This window comes from Tachypleus tridentatus, chromosome 7 (genome assembly GCF_004210375.1).
Source record: "Tachypleus tridentatus isolate NWPU-2018 chromosome 7, ASM421037v1, whole genome shotgun sequence".
NCBI classification, from domain to species: domain Eukaryota; kingdom Metazoa; phylum Arthropoda; class Merostomata; order Xiphosura; family Limulidae; genus Tachypleus; species Tachypleus tridentatus.
The window spans coordinates 143,265,037-143,280,686 of record NC_134831.1 but is presented as its reverse complement, the minus strand read 5'-3'; the positions used below and the strand labels follow the sequence as shown (position 1 = coordinate 143,280,686).

Here is a 15,650-nt window from a genome sequence, read left to right as displayed (position 1 = left end):
CTTACAATGGTCTCAGGTAACACAAGGAAATTCTAGTTGGCAAATTTATGAAGATGATAGAAAGTAACCTGAGTGAGAAAAATCTGTTCATCCTTACTGAGCAGTTAATCACCTGAAGTGACTGGATTCCACAACCAGCTATACAACTCTTGGTTTTAAATTCAGGCAGTTTGGTCCAAGACTCTATAATGGGGCAACCCTGGAACTGAAGTCACTATTACAAAACTGTGCCAGATATTTAACCTGGTTGAAAACAGAGCAATACATTGGCTCAAATTCAAAGCTTAAAGAGAGGTACCATGAAAACATGGCTACTTACACAGATAACCTGCACCATTCGCATGTTAACGGCTTCAAGAAACCACGTGGACATTCTCATTGACAAAGTTATTGAGAGTTTACCTAGTGAAAGGGTAGATAATTACATGAATGTGAGAGATCTGTTCATTTTTACTGAACCATTTTTCGGTATGAAGAAAACTGACTGAGTTCCAACAGTCTATGAAACCATTTACAATGACTTCTCAATCCGTATGGCTGGGATTAAACTAATCATCAAAACTTAGGACAGTCATGTAATCGAGAAATCAATAACTGAAATAAAAGTGCAATCCTTGATTTCTAAGCTATCAAGTATTCACCATTTAATGTCTACACTACACTTGATTACTAAACAGGACAAGACAGCTAGAGCAATTAGCTGTAATGCTTAGGACAATAACAATTTTCACAAGTGAAGATGAGATTTGAGGTTTCAAAATATTTGTTGAAAGCACTTTGTAGTCCTTACTTTCTGAGCCACTGAATAATTTTTCTAAAGCAAGATGTTGGACACATTTTCGATGATCACTCATCTGAACTATTTGGATAAATGAAGTTTATAGAAAATGTTTCATAATATTTCCTTGATCTTCTTCGCTACATCTCAAAGAAGTATAACTTTTCCATTGATGTGAAGAAGTTGTGTTTTGTCAGAGTGACGGAAATACACTACAGTAACAAAACAAAAATTAATTTTCACTTACATTAGTTGAAAAATCTTACTTTATCTGAAATGTGTCAATGACGATTTATTTTATGATACCTGAAAAGACAAATACACGAGTTTGACTGCTCGTAAGTGGTTACACTTTAGAAAGTAACAATATAGTTATGAAATATTTTATATGGGACCTGAAGAAGTCTGGTAAAATCTATTAGTGTATATGACGTGTAATAGAAATTGTTTTTGCTTTATTTGTTTTTTTTTCTAATTTCGCCCAAAGCTACACAAGGGCTATCTGCCCTATCCGTCCCTAGTTTAGCAGTGAAAGACTACAGGAAAGACAGCTAGTCATTACCATCCACCAAAACTCTTGGGCTACTATTTTAACAACGAATAGTGAGATTTATCGTCACATAATAACGCCCCCAGGGCTGAAAGAGTGATCATGATTGGTGTTACGGGGATTCCGACCCACGAGCCTCAGATGACGAGTTGAGCGCCCTAACCACCTGTGTATGCCGGACTCGAAATTTCACGGAAAAGTAAGAGCAATGAAAAGACTCACAGTGTGAGAAATTCACTGTATTTCCGAATCAAAACAAATTTCTGTATGTTGTTTTTTCGTAATAGTAAGAGATATTTCGACTGGATCAAAACAACATTCTTATAAGTTAGCAAAATTTTCAGTAGTAACTGAAATTTGGAAACAGTAGTTTAAGTACTAAAAATTAAAATAAACTAGATCTACAAGTGTTTATGCTAATTAACTAGAATATTTTCAATTATGCAGATTGAAATACTTTTAAATATTTTCTTAAAATTGTTTTACTACAAGGTGTAGAATGAGTAAACATAAAATACTCATGTGTTTGTAAATTCTACCAAAGTTGGTAGAATTTAGTTAAGGTTGTAACTAGAAGAAGGACTCTAACATGAAACGAAAAACAGGTTAATGGATTCTAATGATAAGAGTATGAGCTAACACAAGTTTACTCGTGTATATGTGATTCAATTTTGCAGTATCGACTGCATTCCTTCCTTATGGAATGTTGTTTATATAATAACTAAACGGTACTAGTAAGAATGAATTTAGGTCAAAGGGTAAGGGTACTGATATTTATCATGGAAACGGGAACAGAGAGTAGTTTGGTTAAGAAAAGTATTCATTAAGCAGAGACCTAATGAAATCTATTGGGCGTGAATTCAATGTACGTCATTAACAAAAGTTTTATTGGTGATTAGAGTGTGAGCAAATGTGAACCCCGTAGGAATGTCTCTCAACCAAGGTAATCCATTGATTACTTAGCCTCTAAACGTAATTTTTAGGGAGAAGTAATAGCTGTAACGAAACAGATATGACCCCTTTTCAACCTACACTCGATGTTGACTTTTTTTACCTATATGAATTCATCCAATCTTACATTTTCAATCTAGGCTTTTGCTGCATAAGATTGAATTTTTAATACTTTGGCTATTTTGTTCTTCAGTTAATTGGTAGTTTTTTCACTACATGACGAACTACCAGCATGATGAAATCAAGTTAGCCAGAGAAGTTAACCAAAACGGACCAACCAATAACCATCATCTTCACTAACCGATCAGTGGAGCAGACCCTTGTCAAGATATCAAATGCGGTTCCACTAACTTCAGACAAGTCAAAACAACTGCCCAGTACCTACTAGGAAGCTCCATCATCAAAGGTAACAGCGCCATTTTTTGATGTAGATTGTGTAAATATGTCGTCTAAACTATTCATATTTGATTATTTTACTTTTGTTATTTCTTTCGTTATATATACATAGACATTTTAATTTAATTTTCTGTTATATATATATGCACATAGCTTTGAATTTTCTCCTTAAAAGGTTTACCATGTTTGTTATATAAATGCACTCATGTTGATCAGTTTGAAACGGCTTAACTTTATTTTGCTTTTTATTTAAGCAAACGCATTTGTTTTTATGTGCTTTGATTCGGTCATTCATTGGAAAGGCTTTTGTTTTAATTGCGTATTTATTGTTTTATATAATTGTATATATTTTCAATAAATAGTAACACTTTCTTATCACTCACATTCTTTACTTATACTCCAATTTTACTATTTTAAATTATTATGATAATTTATTATTCACTCACTTTAGTAATCATAATTGAGTTTTCTTTAAGATGTATGTAGAGGTGTGCAGTTGTGTAAATAGTTTCAAACCTGTTTCAAAATTGTACTTGTAACAAATTGTTTTCATTTTTTAAATAGAAAAATTGGTAACTTCATTGACACAATGAACCTCACAAGCAGAATTTTATTCACTGAATGAAACAAATAACTAAAACATTATGACACTTCTAATGGTTCTCCTAAATGTATGGCCTCTGCCTTGAATTATTTTTTGTTTGTTTTGAATTTCGAGTAAAGCTACTAAAGGGCTATCTGCGCTAGCCGTCCCTAATTTAGCAGTGTAGAACTAGCGCAGCTAGTCCACCCACCGTCACATTATAATGCCCCCACAGCTAAAAGGACGAGCATGTTTGGCGCGACACGGATGCGAACCCGCGACCCTCGGATTACAGTCGCACGCTTTAACTCATTAATGAAATAAAGTGTTTTGAAAATTAACATGTACTCGGCCTGGCATGGCCAGGTAGTTAAGGCAATCGACTCGTAATCTGAGGATAGCGGGTTCGAATCTCCGTCACATCACACATGCTCGCCCTTTCAGTCATGGGAACGTTATAATGTGACGGTCAATCCCACTATTCGTTGGTAAAAGAGTAGCTCAAGAGTTGGCGGTGGGTGATGATGACTAGCTACCTTCCCTCTAATATTACACTGTTAAATTACGAACGGCTAGCGCAGATAGCCCTCCTGTAGTTTCGCGCGAACTTAAAAATAACAAACAAGTATATACTTTCTGTTGTCAAAGTTGATTTTCTTTGACAAAATATACTTTTTAAACAAAAATTGTCATAAATAAGAAAATAGTTTCTTTATCTAGACAACAGTTAAAACGGTTCTCTAATTTGTTTTTAATAACATCTTCTAATGGGATTCGAATAAATCTAAACCAATTAATCCTAACTGCATACTTTATGAATAAGCTTTTGTTAAGAAATTGAAAAGTAATTCAGTATATGTCGTTTGCGAGATTGCAAATTCTACTTTTAATTTGTTTTGGTTATGTTTACCGTTCATTTAATATTCCTTCCATCAGCTTTTTATATTAAGAATTTTTAGTCATACACTTATCTTCTAACTGGAGCACGTTGATTTCGAGTATATATTATGAAACTGACATAAGCCTCCCCTAGTGGTGGAGTACAGAGATAATGTTGTAAAAGATTGTGTAGATTTATGGGAATAGCTAGTCACGTGAGATGCAACCTCGTGGTCTTACCAGAAAATTAAAAAAAGTCTTTCTTAATCGTGAAAACATCTCAGTTCAAGAGAGTACGGTTAGAATTACTCCAAATTATTGCTCGATATTGTTATTCGTCTTGAGAAAATATTTAATTGTATAATACTGTGTGTTTTTTGTTTCTTTTTGGAATGATATTTTTTGTTCTTTTTTTTTTCCTAATCACTTTATTGATTAAAACTAATAACACTGAGATTTATATCATATTGCTCTTTAACATTTGTACCTGGTTCTGGCCATCACGGGTCTACTAATGGTTGTTTGTAAATGATAAAATTTGCAGTTATTTGAAAATTGTGTTTTGTATTTCTGTTTTTGTTTGGCCCTGGTTGTAATGACGTTTGTTGCAGTTCATCAGCAAAAGTTTATATATAATAAAATAGTGGTGATGTGACACAATACTAACAATTTTTGTTTGTTGCAAAATAAAAACTGCATCGGAGTCAAAAATAGCAAAAAATTATCATACAGGAATTCTTTGTCGTTTTGTCTATATTTTTGAAAGTATTTTTTTCCATCTCGTTTAAGATACATACTTAAAGTTCAAGTGATAGACTAGAGAGAAGACAACTAGTCAACATCATACATTGGTAACTTATGGGCTTCTGCACTTGAATTGTAAGATATACCATCACTTACAATCCCCTCACGACTAAAAAGGCAAGCATGTCAGACAATTAATTTTCATTCCGCCTACCGCAGCTTTGGAGTCAATCGCCATTATCACTAGTCTATGCTAGGCCGTGATATTTGTTTGTTACGTTTCCCAATGACTGTTGTTGTTTGGTGTTTATTGGCGCAAAGCAACTGGGCAATCTTATCCAATGGCAGGATCTTTCATCTAGTTGAAATAAAATGTTATAAACATAAATGTTTGAAAGAAAACTGTTTGACAACAATTTAACTGGAAGAACAAAGTCACTGAACAGTAATTTTATATTATTATCGACAAATATAGGAACGTGCAATCAAATTCAAAAGCTGTTTTGTAATTGTGCCCTTTTTGAATTGTTGTTTTCGCAAATTTTATTTTAAAACGTGTTTTTTTGTGTGTGTAAGTTGCTTAGGTCTAAATTTTATTCTTATAACGTTTCCAGCTATTTGTTTGTTTCGACCAAGTGCGATCCAATGGTTAGGGAGCTGAACTGTAGATTATTTATGTTTGTGCCCTAATGCCACTAAAAAGAAAAATAAAATATCGCACTCCACACTTTGAGGTCATGGGTAACAATCGAGTTTTTCATGCTAATTGAGTAACCAGAAGTTGGCGATTGATGGCATTGATTTGTTTTATTCCCTATAGTCTATCACTTTAAAATTAGCATTCGAGTAGCTTTGCAAGAAATTCGACAAACAGAAATACCACATATATATTTGTTTATTGATAGTATCCTGAGCATTACAAATGGTAAAACGTTAAAATTCATATGTAGCAGTATTTGTTGTGATGTTTATTTTGACACAAAATACTATAATTATCCAAACACAAATAAATACATTTTGAAGGTTAGATAAGAAAAAAAAATAGTGAGTATTTGTTAGTAGCAATGGAAGTCGGTAGTTAAGAAGAAAAAAAATCATCTCTGACATCAGTAGCTAAGATCACAGAGCGGAAATGGGTTTGTGTGTCATGTGTAACCTACGTCTTCTACTATGTGACGATGTGTGAGAAAGAAATGGGAATGAGAGCATCGTAGAAGGATCATACCTAAATACAGGATTAACATATCTTACAAATATTCATGGTACTTTAACAGTAAATCTAACATGAATGTTCGCTGATCGAATAATTTAGTTGTACTAGTGAAAACGTTAAGTCATTTAAATTTTAATTTTTGAAGATGGACAAATGTGAAAATGAGAACGGAAGAACGTACGAAAGACGTTTCTCGGGTAAGGACTTCTGAAGATTAGTTAATTTAAGGCCTAGTTTAGATTACTTTGGAAATGGTAGTTTACATTTATCAGCAACAAGTAACATTGGCCATCTCACAGAATGGGATACTGAATTAGCTAAACCAGAAGTTTGGTAATTTTTATACAAACTAGTAAAGTTAACGACTGTATTATTATCTCTCTCTTGTTTTTTTTTAATACTGTAAGTACTGAATTTTAATAATAATACTAAGATTTAATAATAAATTGTCAGCGTAATTTGATTGTTAATTGTTATTAATAGAACTATAAATAGGGTACTTGTAGGAGTGGGCTTGCACTCACGCATACTATAAAATAACAAATCAAAATGATAAGTTGTATATTTTTATTTAATATTAATAACATTGATAACTAATGCTTAGTTTACTAGTTTTGTTAGTCCTAACTTGCACTGGGTAATGATTGTAATTAATCAGTATAACGCTGTACGAGTAAGTCCTTCAATAATATTTAGTGTGTACTTAATATATTTTATAATACACACAAAATCCTGTTAGTGCTATTCACCTCTTCAATTTGTCATATCTGTAAAGTAGATATATTGCCCTTTGAAATCACTTTTGACATAAATAGATCAGCGTTCTTCTGTTGATAGGAACTAGTGTAATAACATTGCTTAAAAAGAGGATCTTTGCCAAGAAGTGGATAGGTCATCCAAATCATTGAGGTAGCACTTTGTTGCTATTAATAAAGTTAATAGGAATTTAAGGTATATTTATAGACACTTGTGGTCTTAAAATGCTTTATGCAGTTTTCATATTCTTATCTAAGAAAGGGTGTTCATGACTTATTTGAAGGGGTTCAGAGGAGAGAATTGCTATTAATACTAAAAATAGGGTGATTTCAGTGGTAGAAGAGCTATCTTAACTTCATTTTCTTTAAAGTGGGAAGGGTAAGAGGAGACTTATTGAAGTTTAGAAGGTTAACTATAAATGTGATAAAATAAAGTCTTCTGACTTTTTTTTGTCATATTCTGAAGAAACAGGATAAGAGGACACAAGTTTAAGAGTTCCAGTTAATGTAGTTTTCATTTTTCTAACAAGGTGATTCACTTCTGAAGTACTGACTGTTGTGGAAGAGCATTTTATGAGAACAGTCAGTGATGTTTTTGAAAGATAACGCATGGGTTTAACATTTTACTCTCTTTAAAGGGTGTGTGTGTGTGTTAGGACAACATTCAATGATCAAATGGTTCCCTGTGGTCCATATGACAGCAATGACTAGCTGTAATAAGACTTCTACCATCCATCATAACTCAGTATTTGATTAAAACTTCAGTTTAATTGCTGATAAAGATTATAGTTATACATTTTTAATATGAAAATGTAGAAAGAACTTAGAATATTAATTTCCAGAAAAAAAAGACGAGTAAAAAAATAGTCATAAAATAGGAATTAACCTAGGAATGTTATATTATTATTATTAAACTAATTTCATATACTAGTACAGCATTTAGATCAAAAGTCTTTCCATTTCAACAGTTCATTGCCTTTTGGTTTAATAAAATGCAAATGGCTAAATACATTATGTTGAATTGATTTTCAACAAACAAATCAATAAGTCATGTGACAACAACGGCCCATAGGATGTTGCAGAGGAATAGTTTGTGTCAGAACTTCAGTTTTACATTGAATGGTGTTTATTAAGTAGTTTGATGCTGCTGAAAATGTATCAAAAATATTCATCAGATTATAAAAATGTTTTCAGATTCAAAATTTAGATTCTTCCATATGGAAAATTGCCACAACCATTCAGAACAAAACCTACAACAAGTCATACCTTAGCTGTGATAAACAAAGTGCAATGTATTGTAACAAGTAAAGACATACCAGTCATGTTGCCAAAGGCAGCATGAAACTTTGTACAATAAAAATGTTGAATTAGGTGCTAAGGAACTATTTTTTTCATACTCTAGATATTTATGGAAAGCAGTTAGGGAGGAATGATGTGCTTTGGACATAATAGCCTTAAGGCAGATCATTTGGTAATGGCTATTGCCAAGATGTCTAATTGTCAGATATAGTGTGACAGAACATGGCAATATACATTATCAACATGATGAGGCTTCAAAATCATTTTAATGTAATTTATACAACCTTTGTATATTAAACTAATGGGATTGTTGAATGGGAAACCAATTTATTTCAGACTGATATCCTGTAACTTTATGCATTGTATATGATACCAATTTATCTATACTTTTTGAAATATTTTTGTTACTTCTAATTATAAAAGAGAAAAAAACTATTGGTAACGTATTTGATTACGTTAAGAAGAAATTAACAAACGTGATGTTATAAAATAAAATGGATGCCACTATGTTGGAGCAAAGATTGTTACATTTACTATGCGTGTCTAACATAATTGTTTTAGAAGCAAAACTATTAGCTTCAATAAATTTTTTCAAGTTGAGAAATTTTAAAATTTCAAATGAGAAAGGGGAGAGAATCAAATAAATAATTAAAAGTTTTTAAGTATACAGTTAAAAACTTTTATTGAAGCTGCAGATATATCTTTCATTTAAAACAGTTTCAATGTTAATATATCAACTTCAATAAATATGTTCTAACTATGTCCAGAAAAACATTATACCATTTACCTGATTTTAAAGATATTTTCCATAAGTGTTAGTTATTCAAACAATTAAGATATATCAATCTAAATGTTAAACTATCTATGGTAAAATACAGAAATAATCAATGTTGTTCTTGCACAATGTTAAGAAATTTTAAACTATCCCTTTACTTTTCAAGAAGTTTTGTAAAATTCTGGCTTTACATTCTGCCAACAGTGCTTAGAAAAATAACTGTCTTGACTAGAACATAACCTGTCTTTTTGAAATTCTTAAACTTTAAAATATAGCACAAAGAAATCAGGAACCTTTACTATATCAGTCTTATGGATGATCTTATGAGGTTTGATAAGACCATCTAATATTTGATAACTCATCTCCAGAATCATCTAAACAACCAATTTCAATAAGTCACCATCCTTTTTCTTATATTGTTGACTAAAACATAAACAACCAACTCTTTATAATTAAACAAATATGGATAAACATATTGCTGTTTTTTACATTTCCCTTCATCCTATTCACTTTATAGTATATTATGCTATAATTAAAATTGATTGATTGTTGCAACTCAAATAATCAACCAATTGATCCTGATGAAGGAAAGTTCACTCTCTAATAGTTTGGGCTGTTGAGTTTCTTTTCTGATAATGAGCTAAAAAATAGACTGAACTAAAATTATTTTTTTCATTATAAATTTTATTGTTGTTGTGTGTGTTTTTGTTTTTTTTCTTTACCAAATTCCAGTCTACTACTAACCTTTTTTGTATTTCTTATCTGAGCATAGACAAGTGCCTACATTGTGAATCTTAAGGCTCATGATTCATGTCATATTGCTACAGAAAGTATGTGTGTGTGGGTGGGTGTATGTGCTATTAGAGTGATAATTAAATCCCATTAATCATTAAGATAAAAAAGATTAGTTTAGGTGGTGGGTAATGTTGACTGTTCCTATTTGAGGAATATCTATAACAAATAACCCTTCTTTAATGTTTTTGCAAAAATTCTAAAAATAAAATTATTATTTTTATTATTTAGAGAAACACCATCTTTTCTCATGCTGATGAACAAAAATATCTAATATTTACAAACATCACAAATCACTTAGGCCCTAGTGTATTTGTTAAGTTAAAACACCATACTTTTAAACAAAGAGCCATGCATCAACAATAAACAGTACACCTTTATCAAGACTTAACCAACTTGTAGTTGTATAACTTTTGTTTTGTAGTGAATATGTATTCCTGTGTCTAGAATATTTTGGTAGCTTTCAAACAGATATAATTTAACAAGTATTTTCACAACAAAAAAAGTGAAAGAAATGCTTAGAAAAACTGAAAAAAAATATTTACTATTATCCAATAGTTTAATTTTTGATCTATAGAATAATATTTAAGACTTTTTAGCTGTTTTATTAAGAAATGATCAAACATTTAGTTTGGCACCAGAACAAGGTTCAGTGAAGGTTGTGTACAAACATAAATAAATAAATAATGTTTGAAAATTAATAAATAGATAATATATTCTTAATGTGTGATAGGCTCTTATCAAAAATAAAGTTATTCTTTAAGATGGACAAACAAAATTTTAAAAAATCAACAAGTGGATTTACAGTGATGGTTTGATACAAGTTAACTTCTTATACAATGTTAAAGAATAGTTACAGATTTATAAATTAGAATTGTGACAGTAAAGTAAGTAAAGTTGGCAGTTAACAGTAATGCCTTGTGTATTTTAACTTTTCAATTGAGATTAATTACTGTCTAAAATTTGTTTAAAAATAATTTATTTCAAACATAACAAATCTAAGAAAGTTGCAAAATGTAACATAGCTGTTAGTTTTACATGTCACTTTATATATTTCACTAGTATTATTTCATATGCCTTAGGTCAAAGGCATATGAATGTAGGTTCATATATACAACACCTTATTCTTTAAAACCAAGGTATTTTCAAAATATGCCTTGTTGACAATGTGAAAAATCTTCTGAAAAACAGTATATTGACTGTTAAGTTTAATTACATTATAGTGAACACTACATATAATGTATTACTTGGCATAAACATCATATATGAAGTTGTGCATTATATTAATTTATTTAAACACAGTTGAACAAGGATATTAACATTCCCAAACCACAATATACATGTACATCTCATGATTTGAAAACTGCTGTGATATTCAAAAGAAGAGAGTAGGTAGTGTATCTACATCAATTTTCTGTTTAAAATGTTTAATATATAAAAGTTATTGAATATTAACTCGTTAAATTTCCTAACAGTACAGTACCAAATATTTAAAATTGGAACTTACAACATCCTAAGTGATTAGATGATTTCATAGCAAAACTTAGTGTACAAAGTGAGTATATACATTGTGATTCTTGGACTTGTGTACTCTCACCTTTGTACCTCACCACTTTCTCCTCTGTGATAGGTTAGTTCTTGTATGTGTGTTCACCTGAATGTCTTGCATATTAATATAAGTGTTGATAGATATGTGTGTATACTTTATCTTTCTTTTGTACATGTAGGTGACTCTACCAACAGTGATAGTGTGCCAGATAATCATGATTGTGACTATGAACCTGCCTTGGAATTTGATGATACCGAATTAATTCAGGCAGCATCTTCAGGTGAGGTTGGTTTGTGTATAATAGTATTTACTTTATTTCTGAGTACTTTTGGTAGTTTTAAGATAAAAAAAAATCTTTGTAACATTTTACTCTGAAATAAAATTCATTAATTTTTTTTTTTTTTTGGAACATTTCTAATATTTTGTAATTGTATATTCCATGGAATCTCAGTTTCTTATAATTATTTATCAAGTATGATATTAAATGAGTAAATTCAGACAAATCATAAAAAAGTGTTTATTTTTTTCCCTTCATAAATTTACTTCTTTATCTCAGTGTCAAATATTGTTAGTTTTTTGTTGTTTTTTTTACATAGAAACAGAAATAGATCAGGAAGCAGAAATGAACTGTGATGACAGTTACCAGTATCTTGACTCACCTTTGTCTGACAGACTGATGGATGAAAACTTTGAAGAAGCATTAGCCAGTACAACAAATGGAATACTAGATGATGATTATATAGATGATTTTTCAGACATTGCCAAATATGGGATTGTAGAAATTGCAGGTCTGTACTAACAATTATAATTTTGCATGGGATTAGTGGTTTGTATTGCTAGCATGTGTTTATAAAAAGAGCAAAGATTTCAAGGACTACCACTTAAAATATTTCTGTATGATTGAATTAGAGTGCTCATGATAATTGTTTACAGTGTTACATTCAGAATTTAATTGAACAACTTTACTATCAATATATGTCAAAAACTTTGACATGAAAATGTAGTTCATAATCAACATTTTTGTATTGTTTAAGCTTTTACTTGTTAATTTTTAAAATAAATATTTTTTTGAAAAATCTTGTACTTAATTTTTCTGTATCACATGACATCTTGGCTCAGACTTACTTACATCTGAAGTAGGATGCTACAGTTTCCAACCAATTGAAAATACAAACTGTACATCAATACTAACAATAATCTAAAACTTGTGCCCCCCTACTTTCTGTATTTTCTAAACTATCAATAAAATTTATCAAACTCAACAAAGAAACTCATCCTCTCTCTCTATGAATTTTGAGATTGCTTGCTAATCACCTTTATATGGCTGCCTATCTAAATTTTACAATTATACATTTAGTTTTCCCATCATTATTTTTCATTTGGCAGGAACTCCTTGATTTGTGTTGATTTAATTTAACGTTATTAACAGTAACAAAACTGTTTACCTATCTATAGCCTTCTTAGAAAACCATACAAGTTGTAGTAGTTTTGAGACATACTTTTTGTAGTACTTAATGTGCTTATCATGTTCTAAAATGCATGTTTGAATGTTAAATGTATTTTTTTAGGGGACACCCAAATTTGTGAGATTACATAGTGCTTTGAAATATTTGCTCAAGTTTAAACAGCTAGAATACACAATGAGTACTAGAAATCATTGTTTTTATGTATTTTTTTTAGAAAAAGTAACCAAAATGTAAAAAGTACAAACCTTTCAGTTTGGCTTAACAAAATTTAAGTAAAATAAATTGTTTAAAATTTCACTAGCTTAGTACTGGTGTGAAATATGACACTAAACTGCTTATATTAGCTCTGTTGGAAACAGATAATAGTTTTTCTACTGTGATTTACTGATTTTAACATGAGGATTTTTGCTTTAGTGCTACGAAATGTAGCAACGAAACCATAAAATTAAGAAAAAATGCGAAAAAGTTAACTGTTAAAATAAGTAATCCCAATGTGGTACATTACCTCCTCTCACATGTACAGCTATTCTCTTTCATTGCTGCCCTCCATGTACAAAGTATTTATTACATGCCATCTGCCTTGAACTTCCATGTACCCAATGATCAATGTGGTTCAACTGCATTTTGCATGCATAGCTGTTGTCTTTCATTGCTGCCCTCTATATATAAAGCATTTCTCACATGCCATCTACCTTGAACTTCTACTTACCCAATGATCAATGTGGTTCAACTGCATTTTGCATGTAAGTCATCATGTGACAGCCCTCCACCAAAAGGAGCATGATACACCCTCCTGATGCATGTGACTCCCTTGATTTCTTCACTAGGTACAGTTAGTTTTCCATATTAGTTTGCCATGATAATATTTTATCTTTATTTCTTGATTTTGTTTTTTCATTTTTGACTTCATCACAATTTAAGATAAATTCTGAAGTTTGAGTTTTATTACTTCTGATATTATTACCACTACTTCTGGTGCCATTACTAGCTTCAGGTCTGGGAGTTTTAACTGTAGATTTTTCGGCCATCAGTTGTTGAGATATTTGTTGTTATATAAGGCTCCCATTTTCTCCTGACAATATTCAGGTCCCTCATGGCGAGGAGGATTTTGACTTTTTTTTTTTTTTTTTGTCCTACCCCTAATTATGCTATGCCTTCCCATGCATCTTCTATGAGATCTACTAGGCCTAACTCTGCCCTTTTGGATATGGTTTCTTATGTGTGTTCTGTTTTCTGGTTTTCACATGATACTTTTCGTTCCTTTTTTGCATGACATCAGTTATTAGAACCCCTTATTTTCTCTCCTTCTCCCCCTCGGTGTGGATTCCTGTATGTGGTGAGGGGACCTCCCAGGGAAGGTTCTGTTCTTTCAGTTTACCCTCTCTGGGATCTAAACATCCACCCATGTGTTTGCTGTGTGTGGCAACCTGTGAAGGGGAGGAGAGTATCTTGGTGGTTGAGGGGTTCAACCCTAACACACCACTTTGGCCTTGAATTCCTATAGATAGGCAGCTTTTGGATGGGCTTGCCTTGGGTCAATTGGCTTCTCCACTTGGGCTAGGGTCAACCAAGTACCAGTGTTGGATGTTTTCAACAGGTGTTGTGGACATTGTATCTGATGCTGGTGTTTGGGTATAGTGCTCATGAAACTGTGGGATTGCTGCAGTGTTCTTGTTTGACATTGTAGTGCATCCCCTCGTAGGGCTCTATGGCAGCTGGGGTCATTGGGCACCAAAATTTCCTTTTTTTGTTATGGATCCTCCAAATAAAAACTTAAATAAAATAGTGAAGAAACAGTTCCATAGGTAAACTATCATGTTTTGAAGATTCTGAGCAGCAATCTTCAACATTTGTAACACCTGTTGTACCTCATTTTCTTATCCTACATTCTCTTTCAGAGAAACTTTTAGGGCAAATGTCTCCCTTTTTCATTCAGAAGGGACTTGCTGGCTCTCCAAGCTCAGTAAAGAAGCTTTTATCTGGTGACATATTGGTGGAAACATCCACATCTCAACATAGTGAACTCCTCTTGCATTCAAAAGCAATTGGGGATATACCTGTTGAGGTTACACCTCATGCTACTTTGAATTCATCACAAGGAGTTATTGTTGAGAGAGATTTGAAGAACATCCCCGAGTCAGAGATTATCGGTGGTTTCTCCACTCAAGGAGTTTATGCAGTGAGACGTATCTCCCCTCACAAAGATGGAAATATGATGCTCACCAGTTTCCTCTTTCTGACATTTACATCATCACATCCACCTGCCACCATCAAGGCTGGTTATCTTAATTGGATGGTACAGCTAAACATTCCAAACCCTCTCTGATGTTTCCAGTGTTGGTCACTCAAAGATGTCATGTCATGGTTCCTTGATGCGTGATCGTTGCAGTGGCAAGGACCACAATGTCTATGACTGTGAAATGGACCCTTATTGCATCAACTGCAATGGCTCTCACCCATTCTACTTTTGTTCTTGCCCTAAATGGTTGGAAGAAAAAGAGGTGCAGAATTTGAAAATGATTCATAACATTGCTTATCCTGAGGCTCAAAAGTTGCTGTCCACCATTTCATCTTGGAAATATGCTGCTGCACTTTGTTCCACTACTATATTGGGAGTGCAGACAGATCTCTCTGTGCCTCCAAAAGAATCATTCTCAAAACAAATGAAAAGTCTTTTGACTTCCATGGTTAAAAAAGTTTATGAATCCACTGTCCCTTACATACATTCCAAAAAATCCCAAGATCCACTTCCTCTGGTTCTGGATACAGGCATTTCCTCGGATACACCTTCTTCTCACATCCCTAGATGCAAAACGATCATTTGCTCAAGTCCTCAGTCACTGGAATCCCCTTCCAACAGCAAAGACCTGCCCAATTGACCCAGGGTAGGATCAGTGGAGGTCGATAGACCTCCCTTGAA

The 15,650-nt window shown here is 32.3% G+C and overlaps 1 protein-coding gene across 1 annotated transcript in view; it reads left to right on the top strand.

Moving 5' to 3' along the window:
* Positions 1–6,029: 6,029 nt before the first annotated feature.
* Positions 6,030–15,650, top strand: part of LOC143256794 (rho GTPase-activating protein 8-like) — a 54,554-nt gene continuing 44,933 nt past the window's right edge. The window contains 3 exon segments of the mRNA XM_076514478.1: positions 6,030–6,291; positions 11,443–11,544; positions 11,861–12,052. Of these exon segments, the coding sequence (XP_076370593.1) occupies positions 6,240–6,291; positions 11,443–11,544; positions 11,861–12,052 (346 nt within the window). The 5' untranslated portion in view covers positions 6,030–6,239.